This window comes from Myotis yumanensis, unplaced genomic scaffold (genome assembly GCF_028538775.1).
Source record: "Myotis yumanensis isolate MYYU_CA2020_CCGP unplaced genomic scaffold, mMyoYum1.0.hap1 SCAF_19, whole genome shotgun sequence".
NCBI classification, from domain to species: domain Eukaryota; kingdom Metazoa; phylum Chordata; class Mammalia; order Chiroptera; family Vespertilionidae; genus Myotis; species Myotis yumanensis.
Window position 1 is genome coordinate 2,434,754 of NW_027223770.1, and position 24,702 is coordinate 2,459,455.

The window sequence follows — 24,702 nt, forward strand, 5'->3', positions numbered from 1 at the left end:
CAAGGCTATGTGAGTTTCTTGTTTCCTTAGGATTTTCATTGCTGATCCTGACAGCCTCTCTATTTCCATTCCTTTTTGGCCAAAGAGACTACATGGAGCTTTCTAGAAAATATCAAGGCCGACACTTTTCCTTTGTGAGAATGTCTGGGAATCCACTCCTCTATTCTGCTGACAAAGGTGACAAGAAGTGAAAGTCGTCACCAGACACCCTTCAGCAGGGGCTGATCTGAACTGTAAGCCTCCCCGTGTGAAACAGGCCACTCCAAGGAACATGGAACCAGCGTGAGTCGGCGAATTGAGGGGGGGCTCCGGCCATGGAATTGGGATGCCCCTTCCTGCCTCTGACTTGGCCATGTGACCGTGGCCAAAACACCTGCCTTTGGCCCTGGTGTCCCAGTTTACAGACTGGAGACAACAACACTTACCTGTCCCCTAACACTCAAGACAACCAAGGAAGGGCTATGAATGAAACACATTGCAGGCTTTTCTACAGCCCACTTAGCCAGAAACGAGCACTCCATCTAGATCAGCGGTTCTCAACCTTCCTAATGCCGCAACCCTTTAATACAGTTCCTCATGTTGCAGTGACCCCCAATTTCATTGTTACAAATTGAACATAATTAAAGCATAGTGATTAATCACAAAAACAATATGTAATTATATATGTGTTTTCCGATGGTCTTAGGTGACCCCTGTGAAAGGGTCATTCGACCTCCAAAGGGGTCGCGACCCACAGGTTGGGAACCGCTGATCTAGATAAAGGTAGCTTGACTGTGCCCTCTAGAGGCCACGATAGGCATAGCAATGCTGAAGAGGACAAACAGCTCCTCACCTTTGGCATCAAAGCACTGGGATAGCCAGTACTTCCCAAAGACGACGTCCATCCTCTCGCCGTGCCGACACACGAAGAGGCATCTCTTCTGGGGGCCAGGCTGGCTGCTGGCCCTCAGAGGCTGCAGGTGAGGAACAGCTGTTAGTGGAGAGAAGACAGTGGACAGGCCCGGGCCCGGCACAGGCCAGCTGAGCTCCAGAGCGGGTTCTGCGAATGTATGACTTGGCCTGTCCTCCTGCAGACCTCACAGGTTATTCTGAGGCTCAAATGCGATGAATGGCAGTGCTTTGCGAAATCAGAAGGGTAGAAAATGGCCTTATCAGTGCGACTGCCATGGTCAGTAGGAGCAGTAACTGCTCAGAGGTGAAACTAGCTGGCACGTAGAGAAAGCCACTGTTGGGACGGCGTCCTCCCCTCTGCAAAGGCCTCTTCAGCTCCCTCAGGGAGTGAGGACGCGCATTACCACAAACACGGCTGCCTCACCTCTATGTGCCTGGTGTCAGACCACATGGTCCCGTGGTCTCCTCCGACAGTGAGGGCCTGCCTTCCTGCTCTAACCATGTTTAGGCTCTATTGTCCAACTCATACATGTTGGTGCTCCCGGAAATGGTTCTACGTCAGGTGATGAAACAGGGCCTGGTCAAAGGCATGGCCAGATGACGTTGGTTCCTACAACTGCCGGGTGGGTCATGGTAGATGTCCCTCCATGCCTTCTTTCTGAGCGATTCCCTGTTTCCCTAGGGCTACAGGCGTCACGCTGGCCAGCATTTATCTCGGTGCTCAAGGAGGAAGTTAATATGTGGGGGTGGCATGCCTTCCTCATATCTTCCCTTCCTGTTTTCTAATTCAAGCCCTGGGCTCTAGCCAAAGTGATCTAGTCTCTTGATCCTCAACATGTCTGAACTTTCAACTTGCCTTTGTATTGTTCAAACTACTCTCCCAACTCTTCATTCTGCAAACTTTCTGACATATACCAAGCGCTCCAATGTACACTGAACACTCACTGTGCACCAGGTACTGTGCTAACAGCCTTCTTCTTGCTTTTAATATTTTTCATTAAAGTATAGTTGACATATAATAGTTTCAGGTGTACAACATAGCGATTTGACACTTATATACCTTATGGTGTATAAGTAACCATCTGTCACCACACAGAGTTATGATATTAATCACTATATTCTCTGAGCTTCCTATTACATCTCCATAACTTACTATTTTATAACAGGATTTTGCACCTCTAACTGCTCTTCACCTTTTCACTGACTCCCCGTCCTGTTTCCTCTCATCCTCACCACGGCCTATGACACAGATACAACGATCGCTGCTGCACGTGCTGGTGTGCTCCCCTCTGTGAAGAGCCTCCTGACAGCCGAGACCAGATGCTGGTGGTCCTGTCAGGACCCCGTCTCACTCTTCTCGTCTCCGGTGTGCATGTTAGTGGCCTCAGCCTCGGGAACAGGTGCTCAGGGGACCTGGAGTACCGCTGAGGGCGTGCCCTGGTGGCAGCCTCACCTGCGAGGGCTGGCAGACGATGGTGAGGGGCGCCATCTCCCCCAAGCCCTGGTCCTCGTACGACCGCCTGTCCAATATGCCGTCACCGAATGGGAGCGCGTTGGAAGACGATGCATTTAAGATGGAGTAAGAACTGCAGAGGAAGATAAGGAAGAAGGTCACTGGGTCCGCTGGGAGTCCTCAGCCGGGACTGGCAGCAAATGCTCCCTGGACAGGCCCGGGTTGGGGAAGCTCAGTGGGGGGCCCCCTTCCTGGGACGCCCATCTTGCTTCATGCTGACGTCAGCTGCTAATTCATTAGGGGCAGATGGCTTCTCTGTTTGGAATAGACGAACTCACCCCCTGGGCAAGAACAGGCCTGCATTCTGTGCTAAGACGCCACAGGCATGGTCTACACTGAAGTCATGGAAAGAGTAATGAAGTGTCAATTTCGTACCATTGTTTCCACCTATTTTTCAGACTCAAAAGAAATAAATAATTCCTGTTGCCTTTCATCTTTTCTGTGGTGATTTTCATCCCGACCCACACATTCCAGGGAGCATTTCTACTGTCTCCCCCACTTTGCCTGTGGCTTCTCACAGTTGAGAAAACCTCATGGTCACTTTCCCCTCTCCTACCCCCGCCCGCTTCTACTTCCCTGGCCCCAAGCCCCTCCTTCCTCTCAGAAACACCTCCAACAAGATCATCACCCACAGGGCATTTCCGACCAGATGCTGGGCCTCAGCACAAGTGAGGTGACACCAGAACTGCAGGAGCCCAAAGAGGCCTCGCTAAACGGAGGCAGCGACTCACACCAGGTTGAAATGATTGGATTAGTAGGACCTCCAAAAAGCCTTGTTTAATAAACACTGCGATTTAAGCATGGCCGTGAGGCAAATCCGGTGACCATCTCCGTCAGCATCCTGGGCAGTATCAAGGGAGAATATTTAAGTGTTAGATTTCTCGCTTCTTTAGAACGAGGGCAGCCACAGGCCCAGTCAGCCCTGCGCAGTCCTGGTTTCTATCTGCTGACCCAGCAATCTGTGCAGTGTAACATCCGCTCTGGATTGTGTATTTTTAACACAGTATTATTCTTAGAATTTTAACTTAAAAAAGACTTATTATAGTTAACAATATAATAAAGCTAACTGGTTGTTAGTAAAAATTCTTTCTAAAAAGTCTATGGCCGTAGGTTTGGCTCAGTGGCTAGAGCATGGGCCTGTGGACTGAAGTCCCAGGTTCGATTCCAATCAAGGGCATGTTATCTGGGCTGCAGGCTCAATTCCTGGCTCTGATTGGGGAGCCGGCATGAGGCAACCAATTGATGTGTCTCTCCCACATTGATGTTTCTCTCTCTCTGTCTCTCTCCCTCCTTTCCACTCTTTCTAGAAAACAATGGAAAAATATCGTCAGGTAAGGATTAAACAAGACAAAACAAAAAAACCAGTCTGATTTTAGTAATTTTAGCATCTTTTCACTCTCCAAGGAGCCCCTTTCTTCAACTGTAAACAGACTCACCCTCTTTATACAAAAGGTCACCCACGTTCACACCAGAAGAACAGTGTTTCAGCCCTTGCGCATGTCCTGGTCACCAGGGGAGGTTTAACACTCTGCATAGATCGGGACTCAGAGTGTGAGGTGGATCCCGTGTAACAAAGCTGCCTCAGCAAGTGTGATGTGTGGCCAAATGAGACCGATTTTGGTAAAATTTAAGCAACTGTAGACCAAGGAAATCTTGTGCGGTTCACACAGTCTAATGGACCGTTATTCTCTTTTGTTTTAAACCGAGACCTCCCAACATCTCAGAGCTAAAGAAAATCCAGTTTCACTCTCCGATTCCTCAAGCCTGTAGGGCCCAACATGCGTGGGTGGAACCTTGGCCCCGCTTGCCCTGCCCCTTCACTGCCTCCTCAGCTGCTGGAGGCCTGAGAGCCCCTCCCGCAGGCAGCTCCAGGAGCGCACCCGCCCCTTTCCTCTCTGGGATGAGGCCTGGGCTCTCTCCAGCAGTGGGGCTGTCAGTTCCAGCAAGACCACAGGCAGTGCCTTCTGCTGAGAGCAGGGAGGGGAGCTGAGCTCACACCCAGCGCATCTTCCCAAGCGCCAGGCCTGAGGTTAAGCCCAGGAGGACCACCAGCCACCCCAATTCTCAGCTCTCCCATCCCCACGGCAGCTCTTCCCTGGGAGCCTGGAGCCGCAGGCTTTCTTCCCGGGCCTCCGTCTACAGTGGCTGCTGCCCTGCGTGTCCAGGTCAAGCCCAGGCCCCCCTCCCGTAGCCTCGGCGGCTCACCTGTGGAACACCCAGGTGCTGCACTCGTCAGCCTTGGTGATGTAGTTCTCGGGCAGGAGCCCGGAGCCGCCGGTGGTCAGGGAGGTGCCGTAGACCCAGCCCTCGCTGGTGCTGGCCTGCTCCACGGGAGACATGAAGATGAAGTCCCCCGGGACCAGCTCCAGCTCGTCGTCATTCTGGGGGGTGTAGGGGTAGATCACCTGCAAGGTCTGGAGAAGAGAGGGCAGTGAGGCCCCGCCTTGCCCGCTGGGCGACCCGGGTCCTGCGTGAACACGTGCAGGGGGCTCGGCGGGTGCACGGCCTCAGAGGGGAGCCCCTCGGCAGGGACAGGACAAATGAGCTTTAACAGATAAGAGACAAAGAGGCCACGTTATTTTTAGAAACTAATTCATTTGAGCGTCTCTTCCCTAAGTGCCAACCGAGCCCAATGTGTGTCAGGCAGGCGACCGAGGACAGTGCTGACTGGAGGTGCCCTTGGAAGATGCCGTCGCCTCCCCGCTCTCCAAGGCGGCTTCTCGGAAAGCAGGCGGCCGGCCGGCCACCTAGCACTGCCCTGTGCAGGGGAAGCCGCTGCTCAGGGGACGCCAAAGTCGCGAGTCGGGTCCAGCCCAGGCTCCCTGCAGCGTCTTCACAGAGCCGGCCGGAAAGGGTCCGGGCAGCCGCTGGCGTCGGGAGCTGCGTCCTGGCACTGCCGCCCGGCACCCCGGCCCGGCCCCGGCGGCGTCTGGGTCGCTGTTCCCAACGCTCCAAATCGATGATGAGGTTGTCTGGTCTAGACCCTGAGGTTCTAACAATTTTTCATATTTTACAAAATCTAAAAGAAATGTTAAAACACTATATAAACTTTAAGAAGTCAGTTCTGCTGCTGTTAAAAAAACTAGGAAACACATGTAAGTGCTGTTAATAAATGAAGTTAAACTGGATGGCTACTGTTTCATCAAACCATGTGGTCTGTTTTTGGATGGATTGCCCGTCTTCATTGTCGAAATCCCTGAATTCCGGTTTCAGCTCTGGCCCTAAATTATTCAGCTTCAGACCTAACCTCTGTGATTCAGCTTCTCCTTCAGGGATAAGGACAGTGTTACTCTTCAGAGACGGCCGGGCCTGAGCGCAGTGCAGATTCCCTCAAACGGTGGCGCCTGGGTGGTCGACGCCCCCCTGCCCCCTGCCCCCTGCCCCAGTGAGCAGCAAGGCTCCTGGCTTTGCCTGCTCCCATCCTGGCCGCTCATGTCAGGAGCCACAGGGAAGCATTACCTCATGGTTAGCGAATCGGATGTCCCGAGAGAATATGGCTGCCAGCCAGTCGCACCCCAGCTTGACATCGATGCTCTGGGCCAGCTTCTCCAGGGTGGGCAGGTGGCTGGCTTGGAAGTGGTAAGCCAGGGTCACGTGCAGCTGCTTCTTATGAGGCTCCACATGCACTTCTGGAAAAGGAGGAGCAGGTGCTGTTAGGCTCACACTGCTAGCAGCGGTGGGGGCTGAGGGAGAGCCCAGAATCCTGCTTCCCACGCCCAGCGCCCAGCGCCCAGCGCCCAGCGCCCAGCGGAGGGAGCCTGCTGTCAGACAGCCGCGTCTCCCTCCCTGCAGCCGCGTGGGGCACAGACCCGGACCCGCAGCCTGAGAGGGAAGAGCAATCCTTCTGGTTGCTCCTCTCACGACAACCCCGACAACCCCGGCAGGAGCAGCCCCACCACTCAGATGAGGAAACAGTCCTAAGGGGATGAACTAATTCACGCAGAAATAAAGAGCAGATGTCATCATGCGACTCTCAAAGCTATGTTGCCTTTGTTTTGGTGAAATCAAGTCTCTTAGCTTCTGAGTGGCTCTGATGGAGAAATGAAGAAAACCTAATATTTTCAAAGTTTAAAACAGGGATTCTCAACAGCATTTGGGTGAAATAACTCTGTTTGGGCGCTGCCCCGTGCATAGAGGCCCCGCCTCCTGGAGGCCACAGCAGCACCCCGAGTGTGACCACCGGGTGTGGCCACCGGAAACACTCAGGCGTTGCCAGCCGTCCCCTGGGGCAAACGTGCCCTGGTTGGAACCCCGGCTGCCTTAACGCAAACAGACTGCTCCTCTAAGACACCCCAGAGGCAAGCAAAGCCAGCCGCCGCCTCCAGGGCCCGCTCTTCTTCCTCGTTTGTGTCTCTCTCAATGGGCAGCGCAGCTCCTGTCCATGCCAGACTCTGAAGAAGCCACAACCAGAGGGGGTTAGGGCAGCGGTTGGGACTGGCGGTCCGTGAGGTCCGAAAGGCTGGCGACTGCTGCTTAGGGAGTTGAGAAGCCAAGAGGCTCGCTCAGACCACACAGAGATGGCAGCGGGAGCTGGGTCCTTGGGTTTTGAGCGCTTTCTCTGCGATACTACACTGCTTCTCTTTGTTGTGAGCCCGGAAGGCCAGGGCTGTCTTGTTCACACTGGGTCCCAGTGCTCAGCACATGCCAGGTGTCAGTCCTTGTTAAATGAACAAAGACACATGAATGGATCTCCCTGTGGGGCAACCCTAAATCTACCTGCTGAAGGAATCCGGGGGTCCCCCAAACTCTAGAACACCAAGGCGAAGCCCTGATGGCCGGCTTTTAGGTTGCAAGGAGCTCGGCCAGCTACACAGCAGGGTACGCAGTTCTGCAAACCACCAGCAGGGGGCGGCGCAAGGGCCCAGAAACCGCCCGTTGGCTAGGGGAGGGGAGGGGGCAGCAGGGGAGGGGAGGGGGCAGCAGGGGAGGGGCGTCTTGGAGAGGAAGGGCTCTCTCCCGCTCCCGCCAGGAAAGCAGGCCAGGCCCTGGCGAGACCACTTTGCTCCTGTGTGAGGCACCTGGGTTTTGTGGCCACAACATGAGTTTGGTTTCTGTGGGGGTTTCCGTGGTGCTGTGGGGTGAACAGGAGCCATTTCCCTAAGAAAACATTTCTCTGAATGTTCATGCCCTGTGACAGGACAGGCGCCCCAAGTCAGGAAGCAGACACTCGTCCAGAAGCAGGGGGCTGGGGGGCGGCTGCAGGCCCCACCTGGGAGAGGGATCTTCCAGGCTGGACCCCAGGGAGCCCTCCCGGCTCGGGGGATGGGCCTCCGCACACTCCGGAGCCCAGCCCTGCTCAGGCCTTTCCAGTGAAGAGGTGCCAGCACAGTCCCAGCTGGGCTGGGAAGACACAGCCTCCACCCCAGGTGGCCCAGCCCTGCCCTCCACACGAGGTGGTGCAGGCAGCTTGGCCCCTCTGGCCCTGCACCCATCCCTCCGGCCAGCTGTGCCCTCAGCCCTCCGAGGGCAGGTGGCCTCCAAGGGCAGATGGCCTCTGTGGCCCTCTCTGCTGGGGCTGGGGTGCCCGCCCTGCAGGGATCAACATCGCCCTGTGTCCTTCCTGCTGCGCGGGGAGCCACCCTCCAGGGATGGCCTCTCTTCTGGGCTCCGCCAGCCCCTGTGCTCAGCCAGGCTCCGAGCTCTGCCAGGAGGAACCACGTCTGACTGTCGCATTCGTGGCGGGGAACACAGCTTCCCCCTGAGCCCCTGCCGACTGACTCCGCTGTCTGGGCGCCCAGGCACCGCCTCACCTCACTGTCTGTCTGTCCTGCAGCTCGGGGAGCTCGTCCGCATCTGTGGTCAGAGAGGAGGACCCCGCCCCCCATGCCTGTCGCCTGTCACCCTGCATCCTCAGCATCCCTTCAGCTAACTTCTTTGGTGGGAAATTGCAGCAGCTTTAAGCTAAGAGCTGCCACGAGAGAGCAGGGAGATGTGAAAGGGGGACAGCTGGACGGCTTTTGAGGCTTAGGGGCTGCTTAATGGATTCCTAGGTCGAGGGCGGGGCTCAGTGGGGATGACTGTTCTTGACTCTGAGAGGCTCCACTCTCCTCTGTGCTGTGCTCCCCTGGGCCTGGACTGACCGCCCAGGTGGTGCCTGTGTGGGAGGGGGTGGGGGGAAGGAGGAAGGTTCCTAACGCTGAGGTGGCTCATGGGGAGCAGGTGTCTGTTCCTTCCGCTTGGTGTCAGGAGTAGCACTGGGCATTCTCTTGGGGAAGTTAGCAGAACAGCACATGGTGTGGGTGCTCCCGGGAGGGGGTGTGCTCCTGTCCTGCTCAGCCCCTTCCCACAACCACCTCCCGACCCCATCCCACTTGTCACAGCACCCCGTCTCTCCCACTCTGAGGGCGCCCACCTGGCCAGGAGGGCTCACCGGTTTTGGATGCAGCCTCCGCAGCAAAGTCGGCAGCGAACTTCTTGAGGACGTCGGCGCTGGCCTCCTCCACGAAGAGCCCGATGAAGTTGGAGGAGGTATAGAGCTCCAGGGGCAGCGGCACCGAGAACTTGCCCCTCCAGCGGCTGACGGTGGCCTGCAGGACCTCCCCCAGGGCGTCTGCCTTGCTGTCCTCACACTGGAAGGGAAACGGGGGGGGGGGCTGCACTCGGGGGCCAGGGCAGCTCGGCTCTGCGGTCCTCAGGGCACCCTCTGCCCAGCTGAGGCTGTGACACCACCACACACACGCGCGCGCACGCACGCACATGCACACATGCGCGCACATGTGCACACACATGCACACACGCGCACACGCACACACACATGCTCGCACACATGCACGCACATGTGCACACACATGCACACACGCGCACACGCACACACACATGCTCGCACACATGCACACACATGTGCACACACATGCACACATGCGCGCACACGCACACGCACACCCCGTCTGAGGAGGGGAACTGCACACCCCGATGACCTGGAACTGGATCACACAGCTCTTACGCCTGTGACTCCAGGTCCCGCCAGGTCCCGGCAGGGCTGGGGGCTGCCGCTCACCATGAAGAACTGGCAGAGGGTGATGTGGGGGAAGATGTTGTGCGCCTTGTTCTTCCCGCAGATCTGCTTTGACTGCTGCCAGAAGTCGGAGAGCTTCTGGGCTAAGGGGCCCGTGGGGCGCAGGTACAGCACGTACTCCCGGGGCAGCGGGTCGTCCAGGAAGGGGTCGCCCACGTGGGAGAAGAGCCTGCGGAGAGAGCCGGCATCCTTGCTGGAGAATGGCGGGGGGGCGGGGGGACCAGACACTCCGCGGGGGGGTTGGGGGGGGGGACCAGACACTCCACAGGGGGGAAGGGCTTTCCCTCTGTGCTAAGGATCCACCCCTCGCAGCTCACACTTCACAGCCGACCTCAGCCGCAGCCTCGCCTGTGGGTGCCTCTTCGCCCACGGCCCCTCGGAAACCTGAAGCCCTCTCCAGGCGGCATTCGCAGGCGAACCCCAACCCTTTCTCAACCCCACGGCCCTTCAAGGGGTTCCTTCAGCTCCATCGGTGATTAAACCGGTGCTTCCCAAAGACAAGGGACACTCGGAGCCGCCCTGGGCTCTGCCCTGGGCAGTGACTTCCTGAAAGGTGGGTAGGTTTTTCCCTCAGTTGACTTGCGCAGCCTGCACACAGCTTCTTTACATCTGTGGTGGCTGGAGGGGGGTAGCTATGGGACAGGGCTCTCTTAGAAGCACTGCTAAGGAGAAGCACGCCCTGGGCAGCAGGAGGAGGCAACTGGCCGGATGAACGGTCCAGTCACCGGCTCTCCCTCGCCCCACCCCCCAGGTTCACAACCTTGCTCATCCGCATATATTTAGAGCCGATCAGTGTCATTTTCTCATTTAGTTATTTTATACCAACCAGTCACACGCGGCCTGAACACTTCTTCCTCCGGTGGACGCCAAAGCTTTTTGTCTAGAAGAAGAAATCAAATTTCTGTTGTTAGTGTTTTTAGCCTCCTGTCAGCTGCTCATTGTGGTGGCAGGAGGTGATGTGAAGTAAGGGACTAAAGCCTCTCCGAGGTGGGCAGACACCGGCAGCGGGCTCCCCAAGGGCCACAGCCAGGCGCTGGGACACAGCATGGCGCTGACCTCCACGTGGCCAGCACGGGCCTGCAGGCAGCCTGAGCCAGCTGGACGGTCAGCAGGCTCCACACTGGAGTTTTAGTTCTGCTTCCCTGAAGGTTGTCATGTCGTGGGTTTTCCTCCCTCATTCTCATGCACTCACTCTCACTGCCCTAGATCCCTTGCAGAATGTTGTTTACTCGCAGCCCTTGGCAGAGCGTACGAGAAAGTGGGCCAAATGCCCACCAAGGACAGTTATTTGGTTTAATTCAATGCCTCCTCCCGCCCACCTCCAGCCACCACCACCAGCCTTAGGTGGACCCAGGATCTCCAACCAGTTCACAGACACTTTTGGGCTCCAGTGTCCAGAGTAGCGCTGCTGACCCCCCACTGCTGGAGAGAGGAGGGTGGCTGTGGAGCGAGGCCCTTGCGCGCCAGCACACAGCACAGTAGACGCTTCTGAAGTTTCCGTCTGGTCTCCAAGAGCCGAGAGTTCTGGGTTTGTACCCAGCTCTGCTATTCACCCACCCATTCGTGCACGCATGCTTACGACGCCCATTCAAGAAATCCTTAGTGATTTGCTGATTTGCTGTTATCTCATCAACACTGTTCTTGGCTCTAGGAATACAGCGAAACACAACACTTATGTGGCTCCTGCCCTCATGGAGATCTCAGCTGAGCAGGCATGAAAACATTCATCTGTACAGATAGTTATTAATTACTACTGTGGTCGGGTTAGTGAAGGAAAGTAGAAGAACATAACATAGGACAGGGAGACCAACCCAGGCGGAATGGTCAGGGGGTCAGGGAAGGCTTCAGAGAAGAGGTGACACCTTAAGTGAGACGTGAAGAACGCGGACGGACCCCTCTGGGAGGGATGGGGGTTCGCACGGGGCTGTGGTAGCAAAGACACCAGTGCATCGACTCTTTAGTCAAGTGCTTGGCCAGTGCCTGACACATGGGAGATGCCAATGAACACTCACTCCCATCCTTTACCCGACACGGATTCCGGGTCCTTGGGAGAGAGGGGCGAGGGAACGGAATGTCTCCTTTTCCCAGTTGGCTGCTGAACCCAACTCCTCTTTCATTTTCGTGGCCCCTCTATGGAGCAATGAGAAGAGCCGGTGCTGTGAGAATCATGGGAGATCCGACTGACAGGGACCTCAGAGATCACCTGAGACCTGAGTTCTTCCCTCCACACAGGGAAGCTGGAGAGGAAGGACAGCGACTTGCTGAAGGCAGCCTGGCGAAGGGGACGCCAGTGCAGGCCAGGCTCCTGCTCTGCTCCACAGGCCAAAGGCAAGCGAAATACCTGCCTTTCCTGCATGAAAACCTGAGCACAGATACCAAGTGAACAGGGTGAAGAAACGGGCACAGCTAAGAACAGCTCCTAGAAGACACGCCTCCTTTCAGTAAATAAGTTATGAAGAAGCAGGGCCAGTGCTCTGGGCCCCCCAGAATTTCTCAGGACAGAAGCTGCTGAGGAAAAGACTGGAAAACAAGTTCCCCTCCTCCCCCTGCCCCAGGCCCACACCTGGGTAAGGGCTTCGTGCTGGCCTGTTGCCAGCTGTTTCCTCTACTGTTTACTAGGCCATCAGAGAACACACCTCTTGCCTTTTTTTGGATCCAGCAGCCATGTACCCACAGAAGAATGCAAATCAGTCTCTTAGAAGTTAGAATCTACTAGGAATTAAATTAATCAAAAACACCTATTGTTTCAAAAACAATTGAGAAAAGGAAAACTCATTTGTGGTACAATGTGCTATTTATATTTAAAAGATCCAATTTTTTTCTATGCCCTTCCCCTGGTGAAATATACCTTACTGAAATTTACCTTTCTTTAAGCACTAGGAGAATTCTCTGGAAATGAAAGGTCTAATTAAGTCATGGTCTCCATGACTCGAAAAACAAATTTTGGAGGGGGTTCAAAACTATAATTGAGACAGAGAATGAAGGGTTTGGGTGATAAGGCGATGATAAAAGTTTATGGGGATCCAAATACTTCTTTGTGAAGAAGACACGTCTGAAAAGTCTTATGGGAATAACACCTCTCCTGGAACTACTCAAAGAAACTCAAGAGGAGCGAAGCCTCCAGGCTGGTTTTAGGCTCATTACGAGGCCAGCATTATTCTGAGTAAAAACATGACAAAGACATTACCCTGATGAACACAGCTGCAAAAATTCTCAACAAAATATTAGCAAGCTGAACTCAGCAATACATTAAAGAGATCACATACCATGATCAAGTGGATTTATTCCTGGGTGAAAGGTTGGTACAATATCTGCAAATTAATTAATTTGATATACCACATAAACAAAAGAAAGAATAAAAATCATACAATCATATCAATAGATGCAGGAAATCCAGCACCCATCCATCTACAGCTATAAAAGCCTAATATGCAAAGTGAGTTCGACTAGGAGACCTGGAGTTCGATCACTCGCTATGATGTGCACTGACCACCGGGGGCGGCGCGGACCAAAGGAAGGCCCAGCCGGCAGCCGGCAGCTGCTAGGGACCCTACCCGTACATGAATTTCATGCACTGGGCCCCTAGTCTGTATAATAAAAGCCTACGTGACTGTTATGGCAGAACGACCAGAATGACTGGTCACTGTGATGTGCACTGACCACCGGGGGGCAGATACTCAATGCAGGAGCTGCCCCCTGGTGGTCAGTGTGCTCCCACAAGGGGAGCGCCGCTCAGCCAGAAGCCAGGCTCACGGCTGGAGAGTGCAGTGGCGGTGGCGGGAGCCTCTCCTGCCTCCACGGCAGCACTAAGGAGCAGTGAGCTGAGCGGTAAGGAGCAGCAAGCAGGCGGGCAGTAAGGAGCGAGGGGTCCCGGACTGCGAGAGGAATGTCCAACTGCCAGTTTAGGCCCAATCCCCCCAAGGATTGCACAATTTTGTGCACCAGGCCTCTAGTTATAATAAAAACTCTCAGCAAAGTGGGAATGGAGGAAACATACCTTAACATAACAAAGGCCATATATGACAAACCTACAACTACATCATAATCAACGGGGAAAAGCTTAAAGTGGTTTCCTTAAGATTGGGAACAAGACAGAAATGTCCACTTTTACCACTCATATTAAACTGAGTATTAGAAGTGCTAGCCATAACAATCAGATAAGAAACACAAATAAAAAGCATCCAAATTGGAAAGGAAGAAGCAAAACTGTCATTATTTGCAGATGACATGATACTTTGTATAGAGAACCCTAAAGATTCCACCAAAAATCCAATAGAACTGATAAATGAATTTATTAATTAGTGGGGCACAAAATAAATATTCAGAAATTGGTGGTATTTTATACACCAATGATGAAATATTAGAAAGAGATACTAAGAAAACATCCCATTTTCAATTGCCTCAAAAAACACCCACAACAACCTAGGAATAAATGTAACCAAGGAGGCAAAAGACATGTACTCAGAAAACTGTAAGACGCTAAAAAATAAATTGAAGAAGATACAAGTAAATGGAAGCATATACTGTGTTTACGGACAGGAAGAATTAACATCAGTAAAATATCTATACTACCCAAAGCAATGTACAGATTCAATGCAGTCTGTAAAAATACCAATAGCGTTTTTCACAGTAGAACAAAAGATCCAAAAATTTATAGGGAACCACAAAGACCCTAAAGAGCCATAGCAATCTCAAGAAAGAAGAACAAAGTTGGAAGGATCACACGACCTGATATCAAACTATACTATAAGCTCTAGTATTCAGAATAGTGTGATACAGGCATAAAAACAGACACATCAATGGAAGAAGATAGAGCCAGAAAGAAATCCACACCTACCTTGACAATTAAAATCTTACCAAAAAAAAAAAAGGCAAGACTATATAATGGGGTTAAAGACAATCTATTCAGTAAACAGTGTTAGGAAAATCGAACAGATACATGCAAAAAATGAAATCAGACCACCTTCTTACACGATATACAAGAACAAACTCAATATGGATTAAAGACTTAAAAGACCCAAACCCATTAAACCCTTAGAAGAAAACATAGGCAATAAACTCTGACATTTCACCCTGGCCGGCTTGGCTCAGTGGATAGAGCGTCAGCCTGCGGACTGAAGGGTCCCAGGTTCGATTCTGGCCAAGGGCACAAGCCTGGGTTGTGGGCTCAATCCCCAGTAGGGGGTGTGCAGGAGGCAGCTGATCAATGATTCTCTCTCATCATTGATGTTTCTATCTCTCTCTCTCTCCTTCTTCCTTCCTATCTGAAATCAATAAAGAAATATATTTTTTTAAAAAAACCTCTGACATTTCTCTTAGCAATATTTTTTTCTGAAATATCTCTTAGAGTGAGGGAAACAAAAAAAATGAACTAATGGGACTGCATCTAACTAAAAAGTTTTTGCACAGCAAAGGAAACCATCAATGAAATGAAAAGACAACCTAGTGAATAAAATAAGATATCTGCCAGTGATACATCAGATAAGGGATCAAAAACCAAGATTCATATAGAACTTAACACCCCCTCCTGAAATCCAATTAAAATATGGGCAGAAGACCTAAATAGACACTTCTCCAAAGAGGACATAATATGGCCTGTAGACATAGGAAAAAATGCTCAAAGTCACTAATCACCAGAGAGATGCAAATTAAGACCCCACTGAGATATCACCTCACACCTGCCAGATGACTATCATCAATAAATCAACAAACAAGTGTTGGTGAGATGTGGAGAAAAGGGAGCCCTCAAGCACTGTTGGTGGAAATACAGACTGGTGCAGCCACTGTGGAAAACAGTATGGAGGTTCCTAAAACATAAAACATGGAAATGCCTTATGACTGGGTATATGTCCAAAGAAATCCAAAACATTAATTTGAAAAAATATATGCACCCCATGCTTATTGCAGTGTTATTTACAATAACCAAGATATGGAAGCAACTTAAGTGTATATCAACAGATGATGGATAAAGACATTTTGATATATATATATATACATATATATATATATATACACACACACACAATGGAATACTACTTGGTCATAAAAAAAAAATGAAACTTTATCATTTGTGACAACGTGGATGGACATAGAGGGTATTATGCTAAGTGAAATAAGTCAGCCAGAGAAAGACAAGTGCCATATGATTTCATTATATGTGGAATCTAAAGAATAGAATAAACAACCAAATAAAACAAACTAACTAGTAGATACAGAGAACGAACTGATGGTTGCCAGAGGTGCTGGGTGAAAGGAGGAGGGATTAAGAAGTACAAATTGGTAGTTACAGAACATTCATAGAGATGCACATTCCAATGTAGGGAACAGAGTGGTAATATTGTGATAACTATGTATGTGACAGGGATACTTGAATTATTGGGGGACCATCTTGTAAGTGGAACAATTGCCTAACCACTCTGCTGTACACCTGAAAGTAATATAAAATAATGTTGAATGTCAACTGTAATCTCTATATATAAAACCCTAATATGCAAATAGATCGAACAGCGGAACAACCGAACAACCAAACAACTGGTCGCTATGATGTCCACTGACCACCGGGGGGTGCGTGCACGGAACATGGTGGGCAGCTGCTGCTACGGGATTGTGGAGCAGGTGAGCAGGAGTGCCAGACCAAGGCGGGGTGAGCCTCTGGTGGTTACTGAAAATTCTTTGCTCCTGCATGCCATGGTCCCACCCAGCACTCGCACCTCCTGCTGGTGCTGGTCCTGCTCGTACCTGCTGCTGGTGCGTGGTGCCGGTCCCAATCACTCAGTGCTGTCAGTGGGTGCGAGTGGCAGCTGCTGCCCCTGATTGGCCCTGAGGGCTTTTCCATCTCCCCCTGCTCCTGAAGGGCGATCAGGGTAGCAGCTGCTGCTCGCACCCACTGACGGTGCAGGCCCCACTCACACCCACTGCTGGCACCAGCTCCAATTGCTCCACGCTGTCAGCAAGTGGGAGCGGTGGTTGCGGGAGCAGGGCTGTCAGCAGTCAGGGGACAGGGGGCTGCAGCGGGAGGGGCCGGGTAGGGGCGCAGAGAATGGGCTGAGACCCACCCCTGTGCCCATCGCAGCCTCGCAGACCACAGTTCCTTTCAAGATGCACGAATTCGTGCACTGGGCCCCTAGTTGAAAAATAAAATTAAAAAGTGTTCTATGGAAGGTTATTGTATATGATGCACCTTCTCTAGCAAATGTTACCAAGATAAAACAAGCTTTAGCAATAGCACAAAGGGCTCACCTTAGTCATCAGAAGGAATTTCCTGGCAGTATGTGCTACAAAGCTGTTTTGTTTTTCTTTGAAAGTTTCTGGTAAGTAGTTAGTGATCTGAAACAGGTGTGAGATTCTCTATGCAGGAGACGTAAACTGGCTTCCAAGGAGCCCCGGGCAGAGCTCCTGCTGGAGACGCTGGGTTCATTCTGTTCCCAGAACTCTGTCCACAGAACAGACTGAACATGGGCAGCGGCAGGTCGCACCCCCTACTCCACCTCACGGGCGAAAGACGGCATAATAGAGCTCCCGCCGGTCTGAGGCCATGGGCGGGGGTGTGTGCAGGGTGAACCCCAAACATCTGGTTGAGCTTGAATGTCTGACACTTGTAGAGTGACTCAGAGTTGGCAGAGACAGTGGAGATCTTGAGCAGATAACAGAGGAGTAGCCCTTTAAACCCAAAGGGGAGGAGGCCAGCACGTGAATTACAGCAACGACTGTTTAGACGGGACCTCGGCAGTCGGAATCAGTGAGGCCCATGAACTGCGGATGTTCTCAGGTGAGAACAGAAACTTGCCTCCTGGTCCTGGTCCTGCCTGACCTTCCTGTTACGCTGAAGGTTTATTCTCAGCAGAATGTGAAAAATGTGCGAATTCTCATGCCTCACCGAGTGCCCACGGCCAGGCCTCCTTGGCTGGGATGGCGAGGCCTGGGGTCGCCCTCAGCTCTGTTACCTTGTGGGTTCCAGGTTGGTCTGGCTCCAGGCCACGGCGCCCCCCAGCCACCAGGTGGAGATGCCTCATGACCTGTCACTCTGCACACGACCGAGGAGCACTTCTTCCCCCTCCTCTCTCCCTCTTCCTTCCTTTTCTTTATTCCTTTCTTCCCTCTTTTCTCCCTCCTTCCTTTCTTTCCAATCTCTCTTTTTCCTTCTCCTCCCAGGGAACTCTTAATAGGAAACCAAATGACAGTAAGAAATGTACTGGATGGAGCTTTCTGGTTCATGCCTGGTCCAGTAGGCCAAGCATGTCAACTCGCGGCCCGTATGCGGCCCACAACCAATATTTTTGCGGCCCAGCCAATATAACGGTATGTAAGAAACGTTTTAATAAAAATTCCGTAACTTAATTTTTACAACATCCTGTTATACACAATTATTAATAACGAACTACAATGTTCGCTAATGACTGATTACTATCATCGTGTTGCATTCATTTCCCTGCCTTACACACAGGCGCACCATTTCTCTCCACTAATACTAACAGCGAATATTTTAGCAGCCGATGGCCACATCATTAGTCTTGGACTGACTTGTTTGGTGTGCACACCAGGAAATATTTCGCTTTCAGAGAACAAGAAAAATAGGTTTATTTGCGTTACACTTACTAATTTGTGCAGTTATTCAGTGTCTGGTAAGTTAATGTTCAAGAAAAATATTAACTTTTATTAAAATGTTCTATTATTTTATGTTAAGGATTATTCATTTATTTCAGCCCTTTGTATTCAGCATGTCTCTATCGAAATAAACCTACGTTTCTATGAAAATGGAAGCTTTTATTTTTGGGGCCCGCGTAGCCTTCAAGTTTGACATGCTTGCAGTAGATGCAGGCTGGTCCCACTTCCAGGTCCAGCAGAACCACAGGTTAGAGCTGGACTGAAATTTCCTATTTAATTGTCCCCAAGCTGGTGTCCTCTGCAGCCTCGCTGGTCCGTGTGGTCCACTGTGGCTCTGACCCTTCACTTCCCCTCAGCTGAACAGCAGCGTGTGCCCGGCTCTGTGCTGCCACTGGGACACAGAAGAGGAAAGAGCGGCCCTCGCCCTATACAGGGGGGAGCCAAAGTAGGGTTACCAGGCGAGAATCTGCATCTATCCCTGTGTCACTGTGTGCTGACGGCTGCACTATTCATTGGCAGGGACCCACTGGTGCCTGCCCTGCAGAAGTCACAGGAGGAAGAGACAGATGCAAACAGCTTCCTCCATGCCCGATGGCGCCGCCCTGGCCGAGCGCCCAGGGTGGGGCAGCTGCGACTGAGCTCACAACTGAGCACAAAGCTCTAGGTCAGGAGGCCTCAGCAAACCCAGAGGTGCTGGGGGAGTTTAAATTCTCCAGGGAAACAGCAAGACGCATCACCTGGTGGACATCCCACAAGCTACTAGCTCGGCAGCCACAGTTCCAGTGCGAGGCTGTGCTGCATTCCTCTTGACTTCCTATCTGTGTGGACTGGGATTTTGGAAACGGTTGTAATAAGAAGCAAGTGCCCAATGAAACCGGGGCAGAACAGGACGTGAGAGTGGTGGTGTCCAAACGGATCCTAAGGTTTGCGCCGCTGTGCAGTGCCCAGCAAACACACATCCTATCAGTAAATAGTTGTGGTTATTTAAGAATGAAATAAAAATACTATTTTTCTTTCAATTGTATTATTCTTCACATGGCCCTTAAGTTGTTAGGAGGTAAATACTTATTAAGTTCTTTGGATCTAACTACTAAATGAATTATTAGGCATTTACGTTGGCCTGCAGGCTCTATGCAAAAATGATTGAGACACTAAGGATGCTGTGAACTGAGAAAGTTTGGGACTCTGTCCTAGAAGAAATGATGCTTGATCGAGATCTTAAAAGCAGAGTAAGAGCTGGCTAGCGGAAGAGGGGAGGGAGAAGGGCATTTGAAGTGGAGAGCATGGCAAGAGCTAATGTACATGTGCAGGGGAATTAGAGTTCATGCTGCTGGAACAAAGATGGTGAAGCTGGAAGAAAGTACAGGTGGAGCTGAACAGGTAGGCAGGGGACAGCTCCAGAAGGAAGGTGTGTGGGCCAGTTTAGAGGGCTTGGACCTGATTAGCTTATGGAGTGGGGAACAATAAAGAATGGTAAGCGAAGAGGCGATCAGAACTGCACGTGAGGGATGGAGTTAAGGGAGGCTACCACTACGCTGGTGACTACTTAGAAAGGGAGTGTTGAGCGGCTGAAGTATATTGACGAGGGGATGTTAGGAAGGATGTCTGGGTTATTGATTGGATACTCTTGGAGACTGATGAGAACTATAGCTTGAGAACTATAGCTTGAATGTATGTGTGGATGGTGGGGACACCCATGAGTGAGATTGTAAGAGCAGAGACACGTTGGGGTTGGGGTTGGGGTTGGGGTTGGGGTGGTAGTGGCTGCTGAGCTCGGTTATTGTTCCCGGGAGAAGCTGGGGTCGGGGCTAACTGCCGGACCAGACATCATTACAGACACCGGCCTGGCCGGGCACTATGTTCCTCGAGTTTTCAGCTACTTGACTTTGATTCCTGGTCTCTCTGTTTGTAAGCCAGACATTTCTTTAGCCTACCCACTGAGCGCCTGTGTCCTGTCTAAGGAGTCCCTTCAGATCCCAACTCACTCAAAATTGAGGTCAGTAAATACTCCAGACACCTGGCTCCAGTGGACGGGCTAACCCAGACCCCAGGTTCTCCAGGAAGCATGACACATCTCTCACCTGCCTTCAGGTGACGGGTCAATCCCTATTTTATTGAACTAATTAAACTCAAACCTGAAGCCTGAAGCAAAAAAATTAGGAAGCATGTATACTCATAGAAATGGAAACATATCCCTCACAATAGCAAGACTTTGATTGAATGAATTAGAAACCTAATTTGTTGAGCTTTCCAATTACTTGTTGGAATTACTGTCCTTGGCTTTGGATTGCTGACAGACGCGTACTCATAGCCTCAGGGCCTCATTTGCTCTGTGCATTGGCGCTCAGGGACCAAGGACTTATTGGTGTAGGAAAGTGTGGATAACAGGTTAAGTGTGATCCTCCAAGTGGATGACGCTTCCTATGCAACCAAAATTAAATATTAAATGTCCTTCATGTATCCAAGACAACCTCAAATTTAGAAACATTTAATGCTAACTGTAGGATTTTTTAAAATGTTCTTAATCTGTAGGATATTAGTTGTTAAATTTTCCACATCTAATACTGTGAATTCAATTAAAAGATGACCCAGTTATTCACATATCTCATCCTTTTCCCTAGATCTGCTCTAGGCTGGGGGATGGGCAAACATAGGTAGAATCCAACTCCTATTTTTCCTGTTTGGCGAGTTCAGTGTATAATATAAAGAGGCCACTGGTGCCACAAAGCAACCACGAGGAATTCATTTAGGGTGTATTTAAATAACAGATGCTATTTGGTAATGTGGTTTTAGGTAGAAATATCAGAGGCCTCTATTGTGCTCTATGAAGAATCCCCTGCCCAGTGCTACCTTCATAGGATAATAGGCAGCTTAACAGTCTTCTGGAGATTGACAGCTACCCTGAGAACAGAAGGCAAGGTGGTGACTGGGCATCTATTTGCTCCTCTAGTTGGAGAAATCTATATATATAAAAGCCTAAGTGACCAAACAACTGAATGACCTATCGCAATGAAGCACATTGACCACCAAGGGGCAGATGCTCAATACAGGAGCTGTCCCCTGGTGGTCAGTGGGCTCCCACAGCCAACCTCCTGTGGCCGTTCCCCCCCCCACCCCCCCCGCCAGCCAACCTCCTGCAGCCCTGATCGCCCAGTTGCCAGCCAGGCTGAGGGACCTTACCCATGCACGAGTTCATGCACTGGGCCTTTAGTATAAGAATAAGAAAGTAATGACTGAAGACCTTCCATGCACCAGGCACTTACAGACTTAAACCCTCATGCCAAACGTGAAGCCGTACTGTCAGGACCCTCTGGACCTGGATGGCTCTGCCTGGCAGTTGGCTGTCCCATGTCTCTGTGTGCGTTTTATGATGGCTGTCCCAACCCAGGGGCTGAAGTCTGAGTCAGTGAAAGGAGTCTGCTGAGTAGTTGAAGCACTGAGCCCACAGCCTCTCACTGAGCCTGGGAAGCATCTCAGCCAATGGCCTCCCACCTCCTTCTTCTCTGGAAACCAGAGAGAAGTGGCCCCTACACTTTTGCTGGATGTAATCACAGAGATCTGCCCGGACCCCTGGGGTGCCTTTCAGCATGGAATGGGGCTTCTCAGCAGCAGGGAGAACCCCATGTGCAGAGCTCCCCCATCATGAGTGGGGGCGCTGAGGGTGGACACAAAATAAAGCGCAGACGTGTGTCCATGCAGTCCACTGGCCAGGGACAGGAGATGCTTACAGAGCTACCAATCTCACCCCTGACTCATAGCCTGCACCTCCTCTCATCATCACTGCCTACTGACTGAGACTTCAGTTTCTGATACGGTTACCCTCTCATCCACAGAGGCCAATATGATCCATACAGTGTTAGTCCCACTTTTAATTGATGATCAGAGGCCAAACAAATGTGGAGAGCATTTGAGGAGCAGCTAAGAGGCACACAAGCAAAGGAGGGGCACACGTGGTCCTTCAGCTAAGCCTTCCTGGCTTAAGGAAAATCAAGGCCAAGCATCGTTGCCTAGTGGGTCCTTAAAGGAACTAGGACACGGGCACTGGTTTTCAGGTGCCTCTGCCCTGAAGGAGGTCATTTCCCAATTTGGTGCTTTAGCTTCTTCATCTTCCAAGAGGAGGTGGTGAATGGCACACAGGACACCGGCGAGATGTGACAGGTGTCAGTGTTCCGAGGTCCTCAGAGCAACCGTACGTGATAGAGACTAACTCTGTGGCTGCCAAGGAAGTGGAGAACACGCTGTTTATCCCTCCTGTCCCCAGACAAGGTAGCACTTCCTCCGCGGTTGTACCAAAGACTGTTTCTTGCTTTCGCAGGCCTTCAGAAGAGGGGCCTCGGCAACATCTCGACGACTGAAGTCCCTCCATGTGTCCACCTCCTTCCACCTGTGCCCAGGCTCATGCCACCTTCTCCATAACTGCCAGAGTTGGTCACGCTTTCCCGTCCTAACAACATATTTATTGTCACTTTAACACAAGGGATTTCAGCTACTTTTTGTCGCCAAGGCCGGTGAGATAGGCTTGCAAAGAGCCTGGGCAGCTCAGCTTAACAAATTCATCTCTGGGGCACCAGCCCCTCAGGCCGCCTCTCTGGGAGATGAAGGAAGGTAGTGGAGGGGCCTGTCAATCAAGTAAACCATGATGGCCCCATTCCCTTCAGAGGAAATGAATCCAATGGAGGAAGATGGATCGATCACAGAGACCCAGGTTCAGAGTCAGGCTCCTGGTGGGGAACCCTCTCAGCCGTGAGCTAATGGCCAATGTTTCAGAAGCTGCGGCCTATACAGCTAACAGCCAACGGAGCAGCAAGCCAGCTGGGCGAGGGACGCTCCCACCAGGGCCAGCCAATGGCAATGAAAAAGCTACAGTTTTCTGTTGTTGTTTTAAATAAAACTAATCAGAGAAGGGGGGGATTGAGAGCCATTTGGGGGCTTAAGGACTCCAGGTGGAAAACTCCAACCTGCCGTGCGCCCCTTCCCTCTCCTGCCAGCAAGACTCTCTCCCAACCCACAAAGAGTGGTCAGCAGCTCTCCTGGGCGCGGGTCCACAGGGAACGCTGCTAGGTTCCGGTGTTTTCCTGCGGAGCGGCCCGCAGCCCACAGGAGAGGCCTCGTTTTGTTCTTGCTGAAAAGGTGCTGGAGCTCTGGCCTCGCTGTGGTTGGGAACCAGCCATCAGACTGCAGTGGGGAAGCAGTAAGCATGTCCCTCCTGGCCTCTGAGGATGTCTCCCCGGATATAGGCAGGACCCCTCCCCGGGGGATAGAGGCAGGACCCCTCCCCGGGGTCAGGGAGGTGCTACAGAGGCACACATGGAGGGTGCAGTGTGACAGGAGCACATTCTGGGGAGCAAACTCTTACTGGTTGTGGGACTGTGACTAATTAATTATCCTAACATTCCTTTTCCAAGTCTCTTAAGTGGGGTAACAGTAGCTACCCCTTGCAGGCAGAATGATGGCTAATGGCAGCATTAGTGCCTTTGTATTTGAGAGCTCAGCACATACTTAAAAATAGCACAGGCCTTTGCATATAATCTGTCTGCAGTTTTCCTAGAATAAATGTCTCCCATTCCCCGCTAATGTTCACATTTCAAAACGCATCAGAAGACCCAGATCTCATCTCTGCTAAAGTGATTGACAGCCACTTGGGAAGGTCTTGAGGCGTGTTTGGGATTTGGGGAGAGAGAAAGCTTTCCAGACAAGGCAACCCCACAGAAAAAGCGGCAAAAGGGCGGGGAGCCATCTGCGGAAGCTGGCACTCCCCTGAAGGCGGGAGCCCACTGTCTGTGGGGAGGCAGGCGGGAGCCGCCTTGGTCAGGAGGGAAGTGGGGCATCCCCAGGGCTCTCTGAGCCGCAGAGGGAGGATCCAAGGAGCCCAGCCAGCCCTGAGCTGGGTGTCTCAGTTGTCGGCACTGGGTAAGGCTAGCCAGGTCCCCCTTTTCCTCGAAGGTCCTAAGAGCCTAAGTTAGTTGCACTTCCTGGGGGTCTTCATCCCCCACTCTGCAGAGTGACCCCCAGGGAACTGGGATAAACATTTCAAAAGCTCATGATGATGTACATGATGAACCATTATTATTCCCTTGCAGGCTGGTAGCCCTGGAAGTGCCCCTGTGTCAGCAGCTTCTGCAGGACACGGAGCCAGGGGCAGGGCCGTGCGGGCGGACAGGCCCAGCAGAGGCTGAGCTCCCTGCCCTGACGCTTCTCACAATGTTCAGTCACCTCAGCCTGGGAGGCAGGCAGCACATCACAGATGAGCAAAAGGAGGCAACAGAGAGGTTCAAACACTTGTTCAGCTCATGGAACAGCATAAGCCAGAGGTGTGACGAGAACTCTGACCTGCCTGTTCTTGCCCAGAAACCTGAGGGTCCCTGGGTCTCAGGGTGAGGGAGGGTGGCCCAATGGTTAATCTGAGGGGCCCTGGGTCTCAGGGTGAGGGAGGGTGGCCCAATGGTTAATCTGAGGGGCCCTGGGTCTCGGGTGAGGGAGAGTGGCCCAGTGGTTAATCTGAGGGGCCCTGGGTCTCAGGGTGAGGGAGGGAGGCCCAGTGGTTAATCTGAGGGGCCCTGGGTCTCAGGGTGAGGGAGGGAGGCCCAGTGGTTAATCTCTGCAGCAACAGCTGGCAGGTGGGATTTAAAATCCAGAGAGGAAACAGCCCTCATCCTCCCACCAAAGGGCCAAGGAGAAA

The 24,702-nt window shown here is 51.9% G+C and overlaps 1 protein-coding gene across 1 annotated transcript in view; it reads right to left on the bottom strand.

Moving 5' to 3' along the window:
- UBASH3B (ubiquitin associated and SH3 domain containing B) overlaps positions 1–24,702 on the bottom strand; it is a 140,472-nt gene that overhangs the window by 30,579 nt on the left and 85,191 nt on the right. Inside the window, exons 2-8 of the mRNA XM_070399232.1 lie at positions 10,246–10,299; positions 9,402–9,588; positions 8,775–8,973; positions 5,864–6,033; positions 4,610–4,818; positions 2,345–2,477; positions 833–953 (exon numbers count right to left, since the gene is read on the bottom strand). Coding sequence (XP_070255333.1) covers positions 833–953; positions 2,345–2,477; positions 4,610–4,818; positions 5,864–6,033; positions 8,775–8,973; positions 9,402–9,588; positions 10,246–10,299 — 1,073 coding nt within the window. The remainder of the gene's footprint in view (positions 1–832; positions 954–2,344; positions 2,478–4,609; positions 4,819–5,863; positions 6,034–8,774; positions 8,974–9,401; positions 9,589–10,245; positions 10,300–24,702) is intronic.